The sequence below is a fragment of the Thunnus thynnus genome, chromosome 4, assembly GCF_963924715.1.
Source record: "Thunnus thynnus chromosome 4, fThuThy2.1, whole genome shotgun sequence".
NCBI classification, from domain to species: Eukaryota; Metazoa; Chordata; class Actinopteri; order Scombriformes; family Scombridae; genus Thunnus; species Thunnus thynnus.
This window is the reverse complement of record NC_089520.1, coordinates 17,516,055-17,529,714: the sequence shown is the minus strand read 5'-3', so window position 1 is coordinate 17,529,714 and position 13,660 is coordinate 17,516,055. Positions and strand designations below refer to the sequence as shown.

General features: G+C 40.8%; 1 protein-coding gene across 8 annotated transcripts in view; it reads right to left on the bottom strand.

Annotated features, from left to right (window-relative positions):
- Positions 1–13,660, bottom strand: part of cacna2d2a (calcium channel, voltage-dependent, alpha 2/delta subunit 2a) — a 160,245-nt gene that overhangs the window by 18,352 nt on the left and 128,233 nt on the right. For all 8 annotated transcript variants that reach the window (XM_067587047.1, XM_067587048.1, XM_067587045.1 and 5 more), the window contains 9 exons: positions 13,267–13,428; positions 11,783–11,893; positions 10,882–10,960; positions 3,922–3,971; positions 1,569–1,658; positions 1,083–1,151; positions 392–466; positions 223–297; positions 18–89 (listed from right to left, as the gene is read on the bottom strand). In XM_067587047.1, the coding sequence (XP_067443148.1) occupies positions 18–89; positions 223–297; positions 392–466; positions 1,083–1,151; positions 1,569–1,658; positions 3,922–3,971; positions 10,882–10,960; positions 11,783–11,893; positions 13,267–13,428 (783 nt within the window). The remainder of the gene's footprint in view (positions 1–17; positions 90–222; positions 298–391; positions 467–1,082; positions 1,152–1,568; positions 1,659–3,921; positions 3,972–10,881; positions 10,961–11,782; positions 11,894–13,266; positions 13,429–13,660) is intronic.

Below are 13,660 nucleotides of genomic sequence, written 5' to 3'. Positions count from 1 at the left end.
TTTTTTTTTTTTTTTACCTCTTCTTTGTTGTTGTCCTCCAGCTCTGCATCCAGGAAGTCCAGAGTGACAGGCTCCCTGAAGTTAATGATCTGAACACAGTGAGAGATAAAGCAGGGGAAGATAAGGGAAGGCTTAACTTCAGTCAGCAGGAAAAACAACCAGATTTAGCTTAAGAACCATCAAACTCATTAAAAGCAGGGCAGAGTTCCTTGTTGGACCTACCTTGGGTCGCAGGTTAGGATGCAGCAAGACGTAACCGTTCGGGTCAATTGCAAAGGTGTAGCCATTGGCTCCAAGCTGCACGGTAAAAGCAGGAGATGTGATTCAATAACGATCCATATGCAAAAAAAAAAAAGTCTGCAGACTGAAATCAAGTGTACAGCATACTCACTCTGTATGTAGGTGTCTTCCTTTTGATTTCGTTGATTGCAATGTCTACTCCCATGACTCCGAGGATGAGCTGGTTCTGTATGAGGAACACATGGAGTAAATATCAGTATTTTACCCACAACACCACTGACATTATTGAATCACACAGTGCTAAGAACATCTCTGTGCCATCTTTGTGTGCAATCTGATTAGTCCATATTTTTACAGTCCATCTTAAGCTGAGTCGGCTTGCCACCACATCACTGCTTTAAACCTGTGTGACAAGCTCAGAGTAAACACTGAAAGCCGGACGCATATGTGCTGTCTGGATAATTATATAGTTGATACTACAGATGAGAGGTTGCGATGTCTGTTGTCGCCTCAGGGGGGAGGTATTGTCTTCAAGAGCAGCAACTAGGTGGACATTACAAATGATTGATGATGGTCAACAACACCACAGAGGTGCAAAATAAAACCTGAAAGCCTCCTTTTAGTCCAACTCTTATTGTGTTTTGAGCCTTATATGTGTTAGCCTCAACTACCTGGAGGACAGCATAAACATTGTTCTCACATAAATAATTAAAGGACAGACTGATTGATACAAACAATCAGTTGGAGTTGAAATAGTCCAGGTTAAGTGATATGATGTGTAAATGAATGAAAATACGTGTAAGTTTTAAGGTTCATATCTTGTGTTGCAGTGTTATTACTACCTGAGCACTTGCAGTGTCAGCAGTGAGGTTGAAGACCGGCATCGTCCCAGTGATGACAAGGCCCAAACCCTGATGAAAACATTTCATAATTCAATTAAGAATGTTTTTAATGGTTTCAAAAAAATTAATGTATTGCACAGTTACAATCCAATAAACACAGAAAACTTCAAAAGAAGCCTTCAGGAATCTAAAGCAAGTCAGTTGCCTTTGACTTAGCACTTGTAGATACAGCATGACTGAGAATCTTCACAGACAACAGATTAAAAAGTTGTGACATCGAAACTACCTGTAGGAGTTTATTTGGGCTTGTTTATTTTCCAGTTCATTGCCAGAATTTAAAGCAAAATCTTAAACAAACAGTGATGATTTACAGAGCAATGATAGAGGTATAAATAATGAAATGTTTGTACATGAAATACTAGGAGAAGGATACATTTATTACTTTAAATCAAATAAAATGTTCTTTCTATTTAAGTTTTCTCTCACCAGAGCATCCTGGTAAACGTTTGTCCACTGGACCTGCTTGGCTTTAGACCCAGCCAGCACCATGGGACGACCCAGGACATCCAGGTACTCCTGAAACAGCAAAAAGTCAGAACGTTAATAAACACACATAATCAAACAGACATTTATGGTGCTTGTTATGTACAGGCATTAAAATGGAGAGCCGGAAGAGCCTTCGAATGTTCATCTGTCATAAAACTATAAGACCCTGACCGGCCTCCTCTCTGTCACCATAAACCAGTGGGCCACCAGCAGCAGCATCCTGGTCCTGCAGGGCCATAAAGCCTCCAGTCCTAAGCCACTCAAGGCCGTTTTTCATCATTATGAAGGAGCTATTAAAAACACATTAAGGGTGTCAATGGCACAACGTGCAAACAGGCCATTCTCCCAGAGGCTCTACTGTCAACGCCGGCACTGTGAGAATGTCCCACAGTGATTGTGAATAGAGGTGAGGGGTTAAGTCTACTAGTAATACATCATATTCACTATATTCTTTTGTTCTAAGGAGTCACCTCGTACAGCAGCTGAGATGTCTTTTTTTTTTACACAACCTATTGATCCAAATCATTTTGGAGATGGTTTGTAATTGGTAAAATTATTGAGTGAGTGACCTCATGACATAAAACAACAGAAACCGCACAGTTTGGAGGGGGAAAAAAAGCCTGCAGGGGACGGGACTGATAGCACTACGAGCCTTCAGTGTCTTGTTATTGTACAGATGAGAGACAGCAAAATTGTTCTCTAATTAAAGTGTATACTTCTGCCAACATTTACAACTCAAAATTCTTTCTCAGATGGTGAATTATAACGTCAAACGTCTATTTTTCGCAACACAATGTGTTCAAACAATATCAGCGAAAAAGCAGCAGCTCTGCGGGGATTTTAAAAACATTAGCCGTTGTCACATGATAAACAATTTCCATCCACTTTGCAGTGAAAAGGGAAATATTATCACAAATTTTGACCTTTGCCACCACCCTTTGTGTGTCTATCCTCAATACACAAAAGGGGTGCCCTGTATAAGCACACAACTACTTCAGTAACATGCTTTTGACCGTTTGTTTTTCATCGCCTGAACAGTGAGGTGCTGACAAGCGTAACCTATTCTATTATTAGCTCAATAAAAGTCCAGTTTAACGCGCCACAGGGAGATATTCCATCAGGACAGTGACAGCCAGACCTTTTCACGGGATATAAGGGGAAATTTTCCGCTTGGCTAGAACAATCTAGGAAACATAAAAAGTCAGCAACCTCAGATATGTGGTCCAAAGGAAGGAGAGCCACATAGACTCAAACAGCATCCTTGTGCGTTGATTAAACACTATTGTCTCCCTGGTCATTGTAACAGCTCCGATCACAGAGAGTAAACTCATCAACACATTCCCTCTAAAGGCAAACTCTCTAACTCATGGCTGCCTGTCATTGTTGCTCCACTGAGATCCTAAACAAAGAAGATCACTAAAAAAATACACCTTCAGTCACATAGAAACTCAAACTATAGTGCCATTTATTTTAAAAACTATTCTGCTCTTCCCACATATTGCATTGACTCGGGACATTATGATTAATGTTTTTGTCATCTGTGTTTCATCTGTTATTTGATGTTGCCATCTTAGTCTAGTGAGTCTATGTGATGAGTGTGATGTTGAAGGGCAGAGTACGGTTAAATAACACAAGACCCCGATGTGTCTTCTGGGCCTGCACAGAGAGCTGTAGTCACCCACCTTCAGAAAACCTATTAGAGTAAGTAGCAGTTCTCAGAATATAAATATGCCAGAGTTAATGGAACAGCTGACAGTCTATTCTGGGGCCTGATCGCTCACCGGGGCTGAGGGGATGGGGGAGGAGAAAGGAGGGGAGACGGGGGGGAGAGAGGGGTGTGCAGTACCCCCCACCACCACCCCCCAGCAACTGAGTCAATTTCTGCAGCTGGAATGAGGTTTTCCCAAGGGCCTCCAGAGGCTCATAGTGCCTCAAGCAAGTGCAGGGGGGGTTGGCAGGGCCCTGGGTGTGTGGTGTGAGGTGTGTGTGACGCAGAGAGAGAGAGAAAGACAGAAAGAAATCTGAAAGACTTTAGTTCAGAGCTTCTAAGAGAAAGTTTGCAACCTTATTTATTATCACACCATCTCCAACTCTGTCACTTCCTTTCCATCCAGCTGTGCCGTCTTCTGTCCCTTAATTACGAATACTTAAAGGCATATCGACAATCTGTGTAATCATCATCAAAGCGACCATGGAGAAGGAACGGACTTTCTCCTCGCTTGATATAGTTGTTCTTACAGTTTCATGTAAGAAAGGTGTATTCAGTATCTTGTACACAGTCCATATATCTCACCTGGGTGTTGATTCTGATGGCTCCAATTGATGGAATTTCAAAGTAGTAACCTGAAGATTAAGAAGACAGAATCAATATAAAACTATTTCAACCGAAGGCTTGCGTCCAGCCTGCATGCCTGTGTCATCACAGTTTCAAATCAATTCAATCCAATGGGCTTTAATGGGCGAGAACAATGTTGCCAAAGCATCAAAATACAAATTGATCAAATATTTGGACTGTACAAAATAACAATCATATGAACACAACATTAAGATTGATATATATTAATTATATATATATATATATGTACAGTATATGCTGTGCATGTATTTGTGTGCATTTGCTGTGTGTGTGTGTAGGTCATTCACTGTACCTCAGGTTGTGGTATTTTGATAGATAATGGGCAGCAAGATTTGCCCTGTCTCCTTCTCTGAGGAGTATTTTTTAATTTTGAGAGGTCATTAAGCTCTTTGAAATCTGAAATTACAGTGTTGAACTTGGTAAAGTAAATGTTCCTTATTTCACTGATGTTTTACACCGTAGGAGGAAGTGCATCTCTGTCTCAACCTCACCTGTCGAACAGTGACCACATATTCTGTTCTCTTTTGGTTGCCATGATTTTTCGTGTTTTCCTTTTTCGATTGCCAATTTGTGGTGACTCAGCCTGCGCTTGGTTAGGATCTGTCTCTGCTTTCTATCTCTGACAGTAGAGAGATATTCTGCCAAATAATAATCTATTTTTAGGGCCAAATAACATTCTAATCTACTTTGGCTTTTAGTTTCTTCTTTCTAATGTTCTGAATAGGTTTCTTCACATTGTGTTACAACTTAGTTTACTCTGTTTGGAAAGCAGTGTCAGTGTGAGACTGGTCAGAGTGTGTCTGAGAGGGGGCAGTTCGTCTCAGCACCAACTGACATAGGGGACTCTTTTCTGGGCTTGGCTCTTGGGTTTGGAGGGCGTTTGGAATAGAGGATGTTTATGGGGCTGGATCTAAGGTGATTAAAACATTTGAGTGTTAATTATCAGTGAGTATCTGCCTAATTCTGCTCTACATGCATTTGTTGGTGTTTTTCTGTGTATGTGTAAAATATATCTGCAGAATTCTGTATGTAAATATTCTGTTGGGTTTTAATTGGAATTTGGAAATTATTAAATTTTCTCTTAATAGCATTTCAAGCTCTTCAAGCTTTTTTTCTTTTAGTGCATTCACTGCCATGTTGAAACTCCCTGATGTTATTATGGTTATACCAAGGTGGGTATAACTCATACTATGTTCAATTATATGATTATTTATGGTAAACTGATATTTGTTCTCCTGACATCTAGAGCGTTTTTGAAAGCTTACTTTTCTTCATATTTACTGCCAGGGCCCAGTTCTGACAGTACTTTTCTATTATGTCCAGCTGCTGTAGTCCTTTTTCAGTAGGAGACAGCAGAACAAGGTCACCAGCATAAAACAGACTTCACCTCTCTGTCTAGGACGGAGAGGCCAGGAACAGCACATTGATCCAACTGAACAGCAAGTTCATTTATATACACATTAAATAAAGTCGGACTTAAATTGCAACCCTGACAAATCCCTCTTCTCTGGGTGAACAATTCAGTTTGATTGTCTCCAATTTTGACAGCACACCTATTTTCCAAATACGCTGATTTAACCAGATCGTTCATTTTTCCCCCTATACCACAATGTAGAAGTCTGTGATAGAGCCCTTCATGCCAAATAGAGTCGAAAGCTTTCTTGAAATCAATAAAACAAGTGAATATCTTACCAGTTTTAGTTTGGTGCGCATGTTTGTATATTAAAGTGTGAAGGGTATATGCATGGTCAGTGGTGCAACGTTTTGGGAGGAAGGATTTTACTCAAGATGGAGTGTTTGTCAAGGAAATCTGGTATCCTTTTTTTTTTTTTTTTTTTACTAGAATACGAGAGAATAATTTGCCTAGACAACTGCTGACACAGATGCCACAGTAGTTACTAGGGTCTGATTTGTCCCCACTCTTATGAATGGGGGCAATGAGCCCCATTGTAATACAATATTGAACAACTTCAACACTTAACCCTGCATCTCTGGGATGTTGTATTTGAGCTTTTCATTTTTAATGCTGTCTGGACGACAGGCTTTCCTTGGCTGGAGAGATTTTGGCTGTGCAGTCAATTATTCCCAAGTAACTGGGAAATAAAGGGGGTTTTGGTTGTCTTTAATTGTTTCTTCTTCTGTTTGGAGTATCTGAATTAATTAGATTTATTTGTATTTGTACAGATTTTCAAAATGTTCTCTCCAGATGTCACCATTTTGGATGGGTAATGCTTGTAGTTGTTTTGTGTCGAAGTGGTTCAACATATCCCAGAATTGATTTTGATTAATGGCGTTCTCAATATCTTCAGGTTTCATGTGGGTATAATCTAGTTTTTTCTCCACTCCCATCTGTAAGTAGGATTTAATGTATTCAGCTTATTGGGTTCCCCTTTTTGTGTCACTCATTTGACCTGAGAGTTTACAGAACACATTCATTTGTTTGTGGTCTGAAAGGGGGGATTTCTGTCTGACAGTGAATGTACTGATAGTGGAGGGGTCCATGTCAGTGATTAACATAGTCTACTACACTAGACCCACGAGCTGAGAAGTATGTGAATCTCCCTAAAGACTCCCCTCTGAACCTACCATTAACTATGTACAAGCCTAAGGCCCGACAGAGATGCACTACCTGCCTGCCACTTTGATTTATTTCAGAGTCAAGGTTGTTCCGATGGGTGATGGTTGGTGTGGTAAACAGGGGAGACTGACCAAACACATGGTTGCTGCCCTGTGGGTCGATGACATCAGGTTCAATTCCTGTTCATCCATTCAGATCTCCAGTTAGAAGCATGTTTCCCTGGGCTTGGAAACAGGCGATTTCTGAACGGAGAGTTTCAAAAATGTCTTCTTCAAAGTAAGGAGAATCTACAGGGGTTATATAAATAGCACATCCCTATCAGTTATGCCCATGGTTTGATTTAACCTTAACCAAATGTGTGATTTACCCTGTTTTACTGTTGAGATCTGACGGCAAAGATCTCCTTTATAACACACCAAGATCCCCACCGATGTTCTGCCCTTGCGTTTTTTTAATTTTATCGAGGGCACCATGACTTCATTATATCCTGGAGGACAGTGAATGAGCACATCATTTTGACACAATGTTTCTGTCAACACAATTACATCCATGTCTTTGATAGACTTCATGAATTCAGGGTTTTCCGCTCTTCAACTCAAAGGTTGAGGAGTGGAGACCCTGAAAATTCCAACAGCTTATATGAAACAATCAAAATGAACCCATATAGTGAGACAAATATGAAAACACCTACAACTATCTGTGCATTTACAATACTAAAATATAGCCGCAAGTGGCACTTTGCAGGTTCAAGCCCTTTTGTGCCCAATAGAAGGAAGAAGCTTAATCGTTCAAAATCAAAGACACAAGCAACGACGACTGGGTTTCAGGCTTCACAGTGGTGAGCAAAGTCACATCAGCTAGTTTAATTCTGTTTAAGGAAGGAGTGAGACCAATCATACAACTATTTCATTACCACAAAGCCTGCTGCATTTCAATATAAATTTGGTGTCAATGTCAATATTAACACCAGCATTGATGTGTTTCATTACAGTACAGTCATTTAATTTAATTTACAGCTCAAAAAACATGTTTAAGTGTGCAGTACCTCTTTAAACATTCAAACTGTGTACAAAAACGATCCATTAGTAGATTGAAGTTTAATCTCTTCCATGTTATTAGGTACATGTAATGCCTTCAGCTCCAGCTGATGATGCTGGGCCACGCAGGCACGATAGAGCTTGTGGCCATTGACCTCTCCACACTCATGGTTGTGCTGTAGGATGTAAATGTGGAGGCTCATTGGGAATGCTGAGCCCCAGGCACTGCTGCTACTGATTAGGAATGGAGGAGAGTGACCGACTGGGTCAATAACCACACCGCTCCCCAAGTTATTAAAGCCATGAGTGTTTATACAAAGAGCCGCGAAATGAAGACAGCATCCCCAGAATGTTAAAAGGCAGAGATGACTCTCATTATTTTGATACATTATGCACTTTGCCACAGTGGTTTGAGATTTGCCTTCTCTGTCTCATTCATTTGCACATGCAAGCATGCAGACATCACGCACACATCACACACTCACACGCCCATGCATACACAGTCTATGGTTCACATGCATAGACACACATGCCGGGCACAGCTATTTGTTATAGTTTTGTTCAGAGCAGTAGTTTGTTCCAGTGCTTTTGGCTGCATGCCAGAGACGTGGCATCTGTGGTTGTGGGGCAAAGCACGACGAAAGGTGAAGAGAGGAAAATATAGGCAGTAACTAAAAAGTAAGATGTAATTTAGATCTCCTCTGTGCTATTCAGGTTAACAAAGGAGGTCCCTTGTGTGAGGGGCAATTATGATTTTAATCAATAACGTATTTTCTTTGTAAAACTCATTTACATAATGCCTTGGCACAATTAGAAGTCAGTTTTCCTTAAACGTAGAAGTAGGGGCATGAAGTAATTTGAGTTTAAAATATATCACATGTCAAGCTTTTTTTGACAAAATGCAGGTACAGGGTGTTTTAGTACTTTCTACACAAAGTATTTGTTATGCAGGTCAATCATAATGTAGATAAATTACACTGTGCTGAGTGTGACTATGTATTTTCCTGCTACTATTTGTAGTCCGGCATGCACTGCTTTCTATGCATGCTGTTCAAACACTATATAAACTATCATGTGTTCACCCAGTAAACTTTGTACAAATTTGATGGTGTAATTAAGTTGTTTGAGGATTTTACTTCTGTTGTGGATGGCCATCTTCAATTTGTGAGATAATTTTATTCCTGGTTTTTCATTACAGTATAAGCACGGCTTTTGTGGAAGTATTAGGATCACAAATGCAGTATATCATATTTTCTACTTTTATCCTCCATTCACCTACTTTGAAGTTAACTCTCCTATCTGTTTTGCATTTTATTGAGAGCATGGAGAAATGGTTTCACTGTCCTTAGAGTCACAGAGAGGGTACCTTCTTCTTAAAATGGGATTGCAGCTCAAGTGAGACAATAGCTAGCATCTCCGAGTGGCCTAGTTGTGTGTGTTTATGCAGTTTGTCAAATGTGTATATGTCATGGGTGAAGGGTTAGGGCCTGTGGAAGTGTCAGGGAGCTGGCTCTGTTGGAGTGAGATACCAAAGAGTAATAAGTACTGAAGATATGAGAGGACAGCTCCATTGAGGCTGGTGTGGCAACACTATTGTCTTATGTTGGCATACACTTTAGTACCATGGTAATCACTACAGTGGCGAAAAGCAGAGAGCATGTTGGCACAGAGGCGTAATCCTGGACTTTCCTCAGCATGACAGGGAGATGGCACGGTAATCATCCTGCTACCAGACTCCTCCTGCTAATTAATAACAACTTCTGGGGAGATACTTCTGAAGCACTTGGCTCCACTGGCAATAAGCTAATCAGCAAGCAGTTAGCCGAGGCTTCATACAGACAGCTAAGGCCTCATAAAGGAGCCGCTCCAGATAAACCGCAACACTGAGAAACAAAATTAATTCAAGCCACAAAAGAGAGGAAGAGAAGTGAGTTATGGATTAAAAAACTAACAGGGCCCAAAACTGAGAATAGCAACAACAGTCTGAGTTAGATTAGGCTTAAATGAACTGAGTCAAGATGAGATTCATGCTGACAAAGAAGCTAAGAGGATGAGCAGCTGAATCATATGGGTTGTCAGACTGTCGCTCAGAAGCAGAGCTGACTGTTTGTCGGGTTATTTTAGGGACTGTGGCTACCTCAGACTGATAAAATATTGATTTGATTTTTCTCATGTAGTTAAGAGAGACAACTGCGTAAATCTCACTAATGGTTTGTTGAGAAGCAGGGGTTGTTAATATTGAATTTCATGTGTTAATTTAAGTGAATATTATGATATATTTATATTCAGAATAAATGTTATGTTATGCTGTTCAGGAAAATATTTATGAGAAAATTGAACGGAAAACTTGATTGTATGGAATGAAAATCTGAGAATGAATGCTGGAGAAGTATCCATATAAGCTCTGCCCCTTTAGAATATGCACCAGGCAAAATAAATTATCACCAGATTGTACCACCAGATTTCTTTCTACATATGACTTGTATAATTGCGTTGCATTTTAATGATTGACATGGTTGGTCAGGGGTTAGCACTTGTGGCCTCACAGCGAGAAGGTTGTGGCGTCAAACCAAATCCTCCCGTAGTCCGAAGGCATGCAGGTTTTATTAACTGTAAACTCCACATTGCCTGTGTGAATGTGGGTGTTTATCAGACATCTTTTGCCCAATGCATGCTGGGATAGATTCCAATCCGCACAACTCTAAACAAGATAAAGCAGGTGTACAATCAGGATCTAAGTAGTTGGATCTTTACAATGGCACAAGATCTCAGGCTCTTTCTTTTTCCAACTTCAATCATTGCTCTGTTTATATCTGGTTATGAGATGCTGGTGAAAGTGGTCAACATGATGATCTTCAAACCACTGAACCACTGCGCCGACCATTTCTGTCTTGTTTGTTTGTTGTTTTGCCTATTAGCCTTGGGGAAAGTGTTCTCATCAAGAGCAAATGCCAAATTTTAATTCCAAGTTCTTTTGTTACAAGTGATAAAGCTTTGCATTTCCCACTACAGGATGAGTTGTGTGAGACTATGTCAGTCACAATAATGCTCCACAAATGCAGTGGTTGCTGGTGTGTCCTTTGATATCACCATGTATAATATTGTTCAGGGGTATCAGTGGATGTCAAGTATGGTGGAAACATTCGTCCATCTATAAAATCAGGAGTTGGCAGTTGGCTCAAGGACACTTTGCCATGTGGACACCACACTCTACCTCCTGAGTCACAGCCAGCCACCACAGTTCTCCTTTACATTTTACATGCAAGGACCTTATCCGCCTACCTTTATTGGCACAGGCTATCCACTGCAAAGGGGTTACATCATAATTATGCTGGCCAACGGAGAAGGTGAATACACGAACCTGGATGGAGAAAAAGACAAATGGAGAGATTGAGAGGACAAAAGAGAAGGTAGTTTTAAAATTATACAGCCAAAACTAAACTTCCTGCAAAGACAGACACTGGAGCAAAAAACTACTGGAAAGCAAAAAGTTCACTGTCATACGACAACTGTCGACGACAACACACAAATTTTGAGTTTTGATTAGATTAGCCTCCTAGTCACCTCGCACAACTGTCACCAACACAAGACTGTAGTGAGAGAGTTGTCAAACTGCAGATTATTCCTATATGACAGCAGCCGCCATGAGGGAACCGGATAGTAATGGATAACAGAATAAATATTGGTGGGGCCTTGAAATGGGGAAAGGAGAGGTGGGAGTCACAGCAAGACTGGAACAAAGGCACAAACTGAGTATCTATTGGCTGTAATTTTAAAGGCTCTGATGATAAAGTGGCTAATTAGTCAGCAGGTCAGAGCTGTTAACACCAGCAGCAAAACAACAAAAGAGGCAGAAGAGGAGAAAAAGACAGAGAGAGAGGGAAAAAGAGTTGAAGAAAGCCCAAAGAGATGACTCACAAGAGGAAAAATCCACAATCAAAACATCCAAAATGGAAGTGATGAAAGCCTGGAGAGGACGTTTTATGCACAGATTGGAGCGCTTGGCATGTCTGACAGCCTAACTAACACAACTGCCTGTGCTATAATGAGACAATGTCAACAGAATACGGTGGGAGACAGGGAGGGAAAAGGGCCCGCTAAGACTGTTCCTAGACATGTATGATCTCTTGGGCTAACAAAGTGAGTAGATGAATAGATAACAGCCTTATGGGGACAGACTCACTGTTTTGTTGGGCCAGTTGTACTTCTCAAAGATTTCTTGTGCACGATCCTCCCCGCCATCTGTAAACATCATTATCATCTTATTGCAGTTGGCCCTCGGGGCGCTGCTCTCCTGTGGCACACGAAGAAAGAAAAGAGGGAGGAGAGGAGAGCAAAGAGAGGGAAAGAGGCACAGAGACAGGTTACGGAAAATCCAAAAATAAAAACGGTGATGATGTTAGGAAATCACTTAAAATAGCAACACTGTTGATGCGCTGTCCCTTATGTTTACATATGTGTGTGAGTACATAGAAAATTTCAGGTGTAGGATGAAGAGGGTGTAATGTTTTTCCTGGAACCATATTTGTCACACTAACATTGATCTTTGTCTGATCCTTTGTGATTAAGAGTAGCCTAATAATGCATCATATAATGGGCATATAGGCAGAAATCTATAATGGAATAAATTGTATGAGTTAAAAATAATATTCTTTGTCCAACATTTTGTTGAAATAGACCTTATACATTCTTAGCCTACATTTTCAGCTTCATAAAAGGTTTTCTTTCCTTTTCATCATACATTTAATAATTTGCTTGTTGGTAGAAACAGACTTCCTCATATTATCATAATTTCAGGATTTCATTTGAAGTATGCAACAATATTGTAGCGTTAAATTTAACAGTGTCAGAAGCATTTTCACCAGCATTTTAGTACTGTATGTTCATAGCCAGGCACCAGTCTTTAGCATTCAGCTTTGATACAAACCCCCCGCCTGCCTGCACGGCAGCTGCCATTGATATGCAGGCCAGCGGCATGTCAATCTGACAAGATTCTAATAAAGATAAATAATATTGCTACAATTACATATTTTTATTGTGCTTCTGCCACCAATCATGGAAGTGAGTCTGCCACAGACAGCGATTAAAGGGGCCTTTTTATTTCTCATTCTGCTGGCAAAGGAAGGTGGGGGGCGAGTGGGGGGGCAGCCGGCACTTGGCTCTATGCCGACAAGCCCACCAGAGGAATATAAAGTGTCTGAGGCTGATCTCCTCTGGGCTGCGCTCATCAATCATCCCATCAGAGCCCATTAGGGCGGCAGCCTCCTAAAATACACAGCAGCATACGGAGCTGAGGCAGCACCTGTGTCGAGAGCACGTGGATGCCTGCTGCTGACAGACATCACCACTGTGCTGGCTGCTGAAAACGCTAGCATCACTCCATTGCAACAGCGGTTATAATCAGAACTACATTCAACAATGACAGAACTCTGGAAATGTCTTATACAAACCTGGGCTACTCGCTGGCAGCACTGTTTTATCACTGACAATTCAGTTTTACTAATTTGATGAGATAGCAACTTTGACAGGAAATATAATAACATGCTGGAGCTACAGAACATAGTTACAGTATGTTCTTCAAGACCTTTGATAGGGAAACAATTTTTCAGCCACAGACAAACATCCAGCATAACATTGCTCTTCCCTTAGAGGATTTGTGGCTCTTACATTGAGAAGCTGTTCAAAGGCAAATGTGAAGCCAGACTTGTAATCTGTGGTTCCTTTGGCTTGCATATGCATGACGGCTTCCTTGAAGATCTTCTTGTTACGAACGTTGGCTTGGACCAAAGTCCTGAAGCATGGAACAACAGCATCGGCCTTCTCATTGAACTATAAAGGGAAATACAAAGACACACATGAGCGTACTGAATATGCTTTTCTGAACAAAAATACCACAAAATTTAAATTTGTGTCCAACTGTTGCTGCCATAAGATTGTGTATTTCTCTTTTATACGTGTGTGTGTAGTTCATGGCGTCAGAATGCAGACGTGGGTGTGTGCAGATGTAAGCTGCCCTGCTACTCTCTGGCTGGCAGTAAACACTGGTAATTACAACTTTCCA